The 9,784-nt window shown below is 36.4% G+C and overlaps 1 protein-coding gene across 1 annotated transcript; it reads left to right on the top strand.

Annotated features, from left to right (window-relative positions):
* Nucleotides 1-201: 201 nt before the first annotated feature.
* Nucleotides 202-7,957, top strand: LOC114184949 (uncharacterized). Its single transcript, XM_028072371.2, has 3 exons — nucleotides 202-1,396; nucleotides 5,142-5,403; nucleotides 7,385-7,957. Exons 1-3 carry the CDS (start codon nucleotides 453-455, stop codon nucleotides 7,559-7,561), a joined length of 1,383 nt encoding a protein of 460 aa, XP_027928172.1. The 5' UTR covers nucleotides 202-452; the 3' UTR covers nucleotides 7,562-7,957.
* The last annotated feature ends 1,827 nt before the right edge of the window (nucleotides 7,958-9,784 follow it).

The following is a 9,784-nucleotide window of genomic DNA, read 5'->3' as shown; positions in this document are numbered from 1 at the left end:
AATTATATTATATATATCAGGAAAAAGAAAAAAAAGGAAAAAGCGACCTTGAAGTTAACGTAATGAGATTTCAAAATGCAAAAGTCCAAAGGAATATATATATGGTTTGGTTGGATAGTTCCGTAATCTAATTTAAAATCTAGTGTATAAAAGATTTTTTGAAATAAAATTTTCCCCATTGGCTTTGTGCTTTCCATTTTCCACTCAATTTGCAGACTCCGATTTTCAAGCACAAGACATCCATCGCGGTGCCCCGAGAGAGATTCGCTAAACCCACAATTCCACCACTCCGAGAGCCAGAAATTAAAAGGCGGTACAAAGAAAGAAACAAAACGACACGCCGTAAAAGCAAAACACAGAGAATAGCAAGTAGAAGATTTGGAACGTGATAATAACGGAATCGTTGGAGCGAGCGAGCGAGTGAGTGATTTTCGATTTCTTTCCCTTATGTAATGCATCAGAAGAAATCAGAGGTTCAGATCGGAAAAGAAAGCGTAGGCGTCTCTTCCGATTTCAATCCTTCGCCGCCCCTGCAATACCAGAAACACCCGCACCACCGTCACCAATTCTATCCGCAAATTGAAATCGATATCTCCCCACCGCAACAGCGCACCGGACCGCCGCAGGTAACCCCTCCGCCCTCGCTCTCGAAGCAGAAGCACCTCCACCCGCACGCCCAGCCGCCTCTCTTCAAGTCGCACAACGCCGCCTTCTTTTCCGTAACGGTCGCTGCCAAGAGCGCCGCCTTCCGCGCGCTGCGTCGCGTCAGGCGCCAGCGCGCGTTGCTCCTACTCGCGGTGCCGCTCCTCTACCTCTACTTCCTCGTCTCGCGCTCCTTCCTCCTCGACCTTCTTTCGGCGATCGCCTTCTCCGCCGCGCTTGTGTTCTCTCTCAACCTCGCGTTTCCGCTGCCGCTCCGCTCTATTCGGCTCAAGTCGCCGTCCGCTGTGGTCACCCGCCCCGCGCCGCAGCTGCCGGTGTTCTGGACGATTGGGTCGCGGCCCAAGTCGGAGAAGCGCGTGGCGTCGGGGTGCTGGGTGCAGGTCTTCGGGAACGGCGACGTTTACGAGGGGGAGTTTCACCGAGGGAAGTGTTCCGGGAGCGGGGTGTATTATTATAGTAGGAGTGGGAGGTACGAGGGGGATTGGGTGGATGGAAAATACGATGGCTATGGGGTGGAGACTTGGGCGCGTGGGAGTCGCTACCGAGGGTGTTACCGGCAGGGTTTGAGACATGGGTTTGGGGTGTATAGGTTTTACACCGGGGATGTGTACGCCGGCGAGTGGTCTAATGGACAAAGTCACGGGTGTGGTGTTCACACGTGCGAGGATGGGAGTAGGTACGTTGGAGAGTTCAAGTGGGGTGTCAAGCATGGCCTTGGTCATTACCATTTCAGGTTGGCTTCTAATTTGTTGTGCTTTTTTGTCTATGATTGCTTCAATAGCTGTTATGGGGTTGTGTAACAATTAATTAAAGTTTACAATTGTTCTAAGCTAACTTTGGAGAGAGTAGTGAACTTGGGGATAGGTTTTGTTTTCTATATATATATGTGTGTGTGGGTGTTTCGGTGGCTGCGCGTCTGTGTTGGATTGGAATGATACTGTGTATCTTTGATTGCTGTTGGAGGGAGGTTCTGTTACTGAGTGTGAGCATCAGTATTACATGTTATGTAGTTCTCAGATTAGAAAATATCCTGGTTTCCCTTCTGTAGTTCAGTGCACCTGTTGATAACAATGGATTAGGTGGATACGTCTTATGTAGCCAATTTTTGAGGATATTCATTTTTAACACATCTTCAGCCTTCAGAAAAATTGGACCGCTTCAATTCCAAGCTGCTAGGTTTTTGCACAAATATGCAGTGATTGTGTTTTCTTGCTGTTTAGAATTTATGAAAACACAACTGCTAAAATTGCGAAACCAATTAAGATTTATTTTAACATAAACTATAACCTTGTATATGATCTCTTTCTTTGCACATTTAGGACGGTTTATCACCAAAAATGAACATGGTATTTTATGTGAGCTTGTGTTTTTGTTTCAAACTTTACTACTGTTTTACCACTAGCAACAACAAGTCATAGTCATAGTCTGAGACAATCCCGTTCTTTAATTATTGTCATGTTTACTTTTCCCAATCAGATGGGATTGATTTTTTACTATTCTGTCATATTAAAGCTTTTGAACTCCCCCATATTTGACTGGGAAGAGGGTTAGTTCTACAGTTTGGGTGGGAGAGATAGTGAGGTAGGTGTAACGTTGTACGAATAGTAGGGAGGAGCTTTTAGCTTTGGAGTTAGTTTGGAGGGGAGCATTAGGACACTCAAATTTCAGGAAGCTGTTAGGTATAATTTTTTGTATCCCACCTTTTTCATCTTCCCTCTTGATTCTACGGTCATAATGTTTCAGAATCAAGGAGAAAAGGCTGGTCCTAAAAGTTCAATTTTCATTTTTGTTTCTTCTCTGGTCCTGTTTCTATCAACTAGTATCAGTTGAGAAATAAAAGAGACTATATTTAAGAGTGTTTGAGAGAGTTTGAACACTCCTCTTATGTTCTCATATTTATATTGACAAAGTTTTGATACAATGAGTATAGGGAAGAGCAAAAATCAACTAGATTTAGGTACAATAATAGGTACAATAATAGGTACAACATATAACATTTTGCCAATACGACTACCTACCTATATTTCATACCTATTTTAACACTCTTCTTGAAGTTGGAGCATATAAATTGTATGTACCAAGCTTAGAACAAATTAATTCAATTTGAGTTCCCTTTAAGGATCTTGTTAACACATCGACTAGTGGATAATTGGATTTGATAAACTTACAAATTTCCATGGGCAACAACTTTTCCTGAACAAAGTAACAGTCAATCTTTGTGTGTTTAGTGCTCTCATGGAACATTGGATTGAAAGCAATGTGGAGTGCAACCTGGTTTTTCAACTTCAACTATTGCTAGGAAACTACATTTTGTTTCTTACTTTTTCAAGCAATAATATTTCCTCCAATGAAAATAAAATATCCCGTAGTAGAGTTTGATAGTAAGGGATCCTGCCCAATCAACATTACAATGCCCAATCAACATTACAATATCCGGAGATTTGAGTATTTCCTTTATCTTCATATAACAAATCTTGTCCTAGAGTCTTTTTGAGGTATCCTAGGATACAAATGACAACATTCCAATGGTCAATACAAGGAGCCTATATGAATCAACTAACAACACTAACTGCAAAAAGATAGATAAGGTTTAGTAATAGTAAGATAAATAAGTTTTTCAACCAGTCTTCTATTTCTTTTCAAATCAAAGAAAGATTTATCTTATTTTGTCATTACATTTTTATTTAGGTTTGTAGGACTATCCACTGGTCTACCGTCAATCATACCTGCATCTTTTAGGATATTAAGAGCATATTTCCTTTGAGAGATTGCAACACTTTCTTTTGATTGAGTTACTTCAATACCTAAGAAGTTTTTGAGGCATCCAAGATTCTTGATCTGAAAATATTTAGACAAATGTTCCATTAGCTGAGATATTCAGGTAGCATCATTCTTTGTAATGACTATATCATCAACATCCACTATTAAGTATACACATTTTTGAGGGAAGGTATGATACTTGCAGAAGCTTGACATTTTCCTGTATCTGGGAGAAGATACTTGCAGGTGGGTCTTATTTTGAGTTTAAACTGTTGTTGGATGGCGAAGGTTGCAAGTTGTGATGATTGCTCTGGGGTTTTCTGGTGCTTTCCATGCTCTAATGGTGGGAATTTTGTTCACTAATTCACTCTTCTTCCGCTTTCTGTGTGTGTAACCGTGATTAGGAGGGTTCAATCCTTATGATGCGGAATATACATAAGTTGTTGTTTGGTCTGAAGCCAATGTCATATTTTTGAAGATTAAAGAGAATAATTTGTAATTGTATATGTAGGTCCTTTTGCGTTGCAGGGATCTGAAATACCTTGGAGGTATGTCTTTGAATGGACTGAAGAAAGAAGTCGGGAAGAGGCAAAGTTTTTCACCAGTAGAATATTTACTAGACATGTGACTGATTAATTAGAAAAATAATGTATACACAAATGAAGGGGTATATTAGACAGTAACTTAGGGAAAGCCTAGAGTATTTGCCCTCATATGAAACTAATGCATATGGAAGTGCACCGCACTTCTAACTGACAAGGCTGAGACTGATGGATTTTTCAACTAGCATATTCAATGGTTATTTTGGAAGCCCTGATTTTTGTGAATTTGTCAAAGTTCCCCAATTTGTAGGTCACTCAACTTAATCACAAAAAATAAAAATAAGCAGGTCAGGACCTATGCGGGTAGGCCAGATTATTGAGCCCACATTATCAATGCGGGGCGGGCCAGTCCAGTCTGCATTTTGCGGACCAAGTAAAAGATGGGCTTAAACGGGTCAGGTCGATCCGCATTGTCACTCCTAGTTGTAGGTATGATGTGCTCTACAATCCAGATGATGAATGCAAGAGATAGGCATTTCGATTTTCAAGAGCATAAGAAATAGAATGAGTCAGTTTGCTGAAACAATAAAAAATTGGTTATGCAGTGGGAAAGAGAAATGACAGGGTATATTAAATACGAGAGGAAAAACAATTGAGGAGAACTTTTGGTTTCGGAGCAGAGGTTGAAATGGATCTTCAACACTCAGATTTACTCGAGCAGTGCCTGTGTCAAACATTAGTCTGTATTTATTCTTTTCTGTCTTTTTTCTGATTCTGTTATCATTTTGATTCAAATTCAGGGAGAAGAATGATACTCAATAAGCTCCATCCTTTGTTTATCTATTTTTACCCTTTTTCGTTACAATTTATCTGTTCTCTGATGATTGGACTTTTTGGTAGATACTGTGTTGAATATTTCAAAATATACCCACTGCATTTTCCTCTGCAAATCTAACAGTGTGGTTAGTATCAATTTGTTGGATCCTTGGCATGCAACAATCGGTGCTTCATCATGTTAAGCATCGGTGTATCCTGGTGTATAACAAGCATTTCTGAAAAATAACTTTTACGCCTTATTGTGAACATTATGTATGGAATTGTGTTCCTTTTTCTCTGCTTACCATCAAAAGTTTATTTGTGGCATTTCTTTGAATTTAATTACATCTGTTTAATTAGAAATGGTGATACATATGCGGGTGAATACTTTGCGGACAAGATGCATGGTTTTGGGATATATCATTTTGCAAATGGCCATCTATATGAAGGAGCCTGGCATGAAGGTAGAAGGCAAGGACTTGGCATGTATACATTTAGAAATGGTGAAACCCAATCCGGTCACTGGCAAAATGGACTTCTTGACATTCCAAGCACTCAAAGCACTACTAATCCTGTTTCTCCTGTTGGTCTATCTCATTCCAAAGTGCTCAATGCAGTGCAGGTACATTCTATATGTTTATGAATTATTTGTGTAGGTTCTTGTTAAATGTTTCTTTAAAGTTATATATATATATATATATATATATATATATATATATATATATATATATATATATATATATATATATATAAGGGTGAATAGTGTTGAATATTTTATCTCATTGTTCACATAGGGTCCTATGTAGTATGTCATTTCTGGTTGCCATTGATAATGTTATTCGAAAGATTAGGATGATGTCTCAGTCTATCCTTGTACTAACTTAACTTGGGTAGTATCCTTTCTCATTATTACCATAAAATATGTTTTTCATTCAAGCATTGTCAATTTTCGCATTTAGTACTGTAACAAAAAATGGATCTGTCATCATACGACAACTATAATTCCGTTTGAGTTTTAGTCGTAACTGTTAAATGAGATGTTAAATGCTGATGTGGATATTGTTAAGTGAAAAGTATTAAGTTATTATGCTTTTTCATACAAGTACTGTCGGTTTTCTTTTTTAGTATAATTAAACAAATTTACCGGTCTTGATGCACAAAATAATTATTTATTTGGGTTTTACACACATCTGTTAGCTGGTCAAGTAAATGCTTACGTAGACATTACCAGAGAGAGAAAATAAGTGACTTGTTAGTTACTTACATGTGCAACCATTCAGGTGGCTTTTTTGGATTATTGTTTACTAAGAATTTCTTTAAATACAAAAATATTGTTATATTTAGTTAAATTTATGAGCAGTCATTCATTTATAAATTTTAACCCTGGACCATGATTACCTAGAAAGGAGAAGGAAGGTGAGTGGATTGACTATCCTTTGAACATAATGCCTACTCGCAGACAAGTCTAGTTAGCGGCGTTATATGTTCATGAGGATTTTTTTCGCCAGATAAGGAAATATTGGGGATATTTTTGTGAAAGTCAAGAGTTGTTTGCCACCTCATGGAGAGCTGGAAGAACTCGAGAGGTTGTATAGGGGTTCTCTAGATTCTAGATTTTGGATAAGCTCTAGGGCTCAATGAAAGGAAAATTGCAAACACTTCAATTTGGACAAATCCCGAAGCAGTATCCCTAAGTTCCTTGAGCTCTTGGTGGTGGCAAACACCTCTGCTTCCACTTCCACAAGAAAACCTTCTCTGGCTAGACGGGGTTTGGCGTCGACGAGTTGACCAAAGACATTTCTCTATTCAACGATGAAATTATACTTGTTAGGGTGGGTGAGTCCACAAACCATGCGAATAACGAACTCACTTTTGAAAAAACATTTATGACCATCGGGAAAATTGAGTCTAGTCTGCAAAACCTGCGGGCTTAACGGATTTAATGCTCGGGTTCACAGACTTACTGTGGATTTTACCAAGTATTTTGTCAAGGATCTTAAATTTTAATTAAGGTTGTTTAAATTTTGATGCTATAAATATTGATATTTTTGTTATAAATGTTAGTAAAATGATATATTTGTTTAGATTTTGTCTTAAAAAAATTAAAGGAAAAAACATGTTTATTTTAGTTGAATAGACGTTATTTCTTTTTATAATTTATTAACATGTTATTTGGCCCACTGACGCTTTTTTGGATTAATTACCGACCTAAACAGAACTAAAAAAAAATCTCATTTATTTCACAAATTCTTAAACATGTGAATATGGTCTGCTTACCTTACCCTGCTTTTTGCATTAAGACCAGTCAATATTTGTTACGGCAGTGATATACATAGTTATGTGAAAAAAAATGTAATAGGTTAACACGTCACAAGTAACATATGTGAGTAAAGTCCAAATAGAATTAGTTGTTGTATGATGACCAATCAATTTTTTTAACCAAAATTGTCGATACATGTATGAAAAACATATTTGCCCTTATTATCGCTTGATTCATTCGATTGTGTTATGACAATTTGAGATTAGAAATACTGGTTTTGGATATCACTTGCGTTATCCTTTTAACTTTGCTTAAAAATTGTTTTGATTGGTTGAACAAATAGGAAGCAAGACGAGCAGCAGAGAAAGCGTATGAAGTGGCAAAGGTAGATGAAGGGGTAAACCGAGCTGTAGCAGCTTCTAATAGAGCAGCGAATGCAGCCAGAGTAGCTGCTGTGAAAGCTGCACAAAAGCGGATGCATCAGGTTAACACCGAAAGCTTCGCAATTCCTGTCATGTAAGAGTATCTCAGCTGCTTTTTTTTTGTATTACAAGAGAAGGTTGAGATTGTAGAAGAAAGCCGATTCCGTAGGTGGCTACAGTAGTTTAAACAGCTTCATCCCCATTGCAATAATTGCTTTGGCATTTTGCTTTCTTTGATTTTATGTTTTCATTATTGGCTGAAAGAAAGCAGATTTGTTATCCATATCGGCTGCAGTCCTTGTATAGAGGGAGGAAGGGTGATGGCATCCATACGGTAAAACTATTTTATAGATAACTTTTCATTTTTTCCACTTTTTGTAAATTTATAGTGCTGGTGTGCAGATGAAACCTACCACCGGCTCTTGTTGTATAATCGCTTGCTAAAATAACCAGAGGAGAAATATATACAATAAAGAGTTAATTTCTTTCCCTTACTTCAAACCTGTTTCAGTTAGATCTCGTAAATTTATTTTACTCACAATAAGCTAATTTTTACTGATTCTTTTTGGGTTGCCTTCAACCACCTGCATTTTTAGTGGTCAACGTTTTCAGAATGTGCCCAAAGGGTGTACGACGAGAGTTATATTGAATTCACTATTTATCTTAATAATAATTATAAATATATAAATGAAGGTTAAAATGATTATTTATCATCTTGTCCAAATGAAGCTTAAAATATCTCTTAAAAATTAAAATAAACAATTTATTTTCATTTAATGAATCCTTTAGTTTAAATCGACAAACAAATAAAAACAAAACATTCCCCACCAAACTATGACTTAAAATAACTTCACTTTCTTGAATAAAAATTTGAAGAATGGAAAATTATAAATAGATGATAAGCAATCTCTTTGAGACACTACTTCGACTTAAACACTATTGGTCCATGAAAACAAGTTTATCTGTGTATTACAAGGTTGCTAAAATCATCTAGTATGACCATCATCATGGCTTAAGCACGAGATTCTCTCAGCAACATTGGTTGGTTGAAACTTATATTGACTCGACATTGATTCTTAGAATTACCAACTAATCATGTAATAGATAATATTATGTTAAACAACATTTAATTTAAACTGTGATTAAAGAATATTTGGACTTCTCTTAATAGATACAAGTAATATTAATAGGTTAGCATCTCAACGGGTCAAAGGTAGTATTAATAGGTTAACATCTCAAGGTGAAATGTTAATTTCTTCTTTTAACTAAGTCATATATTGGTGATATTGAACTTCATTTTGAAATATTGATTTGAATGTTGGAGTATCAATGTAAACATTACACTCCAAGATCAGATCATGAAAATAAATACTAAGATCACTAGAATAAAGATCAAGATCATAAAAATCGAGTGGCTTAAAACAAAAGACTTTGAGACGTCATTCAATAATGTAAGTGGTCTTTCAGGATCATCTCGACCTTGTAAGAACATTTTTTGTGTTCATCATGAGATTAGGGAAGACCATTTCACAAAGCCATATGGTAACCACACACAACATGGTGAGTGATGAGAGACATCATTCATAAGAGACTCAAAACAACCATGTTGACTAGACAAAGCTAATGTTGGAATTATTTAAAGAGTTGGAGACAATGAAGAGAATGAATTTGATCACTGTCATGTTCAATCAAATTGAAAGAGTATACCCCTTTTGTATAGAAAGTCAACAAATTTAAACAAATTTTAAATATAGATACAATTATACAATTAATTAACCTAAAGGCGTTACCCAACAAATTCAATTATAATCTTAGTAAACTATAACTAGAATTCGAAAACATTTGTGTAAAGCATAGAATTAAAAGGAGCGGTAAATTAAAAGGGGTTCGTTGTTGTTGAAGATAGTAATAAAAGAATAAAAATAAAACAATTAAATAAGTAGATTGATTTCCCTGTTCATTTACAATTGAATTCTTCATTGGTTATTATATAATCATCATTCCTTCACTTTCCAATTTGAATCAAATTAATTAAACAAGCATCAATAACTTTATTAGGTATCTCACAGTCTAAGTCACACATTGACTAAAAATGAGAAAGTAGAACACTATATAAGAATAAAGACCCATAAATTCATTGTCTTAAGGTTTTAGGTTTTGGGTTGAGAGTGGTGTCAATGCCTTATGTGGTTGGGCTCAAATCTCATTGGTGTTTGTTCTTCCCAGTGAAACCTCTTTTATAAACCTAACAAGTGATATCAGAGCGGGTTCCAAGTAAGCATGTCCCTTAAGGTTTTGGGTTGAGAGTGGTGTCAATGCCT

The sequence above is a fragment of the Vigna unguiculata genome, chromosome 5, assembly GCF_037176805.1.
Source record: "Vigna unguiculata cultivar grain cowpea cultivar isolate G323 ecotype 2 chromosome 5, ASM3717680v1, whole genome shotgun sequence".
NCBI classification, from domain to species: Eukaryota; Viridiplantae; Streptophyta; class Magnoliopsida; order Fabales; family Fabaceae; genus Vigna; species Vigna unguiculata.
The sequence above is the reverse complement of the archived record's forward strand: the minus strand, read 5'-3'. Positions and strand labels throughout refer to the sequence as shown.

Coding starts and splice junctions, on each gene's coding strand:
- LOC114184949 (XM_028072371.2), top strand. CDS start 453: ATGCATCAGAAGAAATCAGAGGTTCAGATCGGAAAAGAAAGCGTAGGC. Junction 1,397..5,141: donor CTTGGTCATTACCATTTCAG/GTTGGCTTCTAA, acceptor CTGTTTAATTAG/AAATGGTGATACATATGCGG. Junction 5,404..7,384: donor AAGTGCTCAATGCAGTGCAG/GTACATTCTATA, acceptor TTGAACAAATAG/GAAGCAAGACGAGCAGCAGA.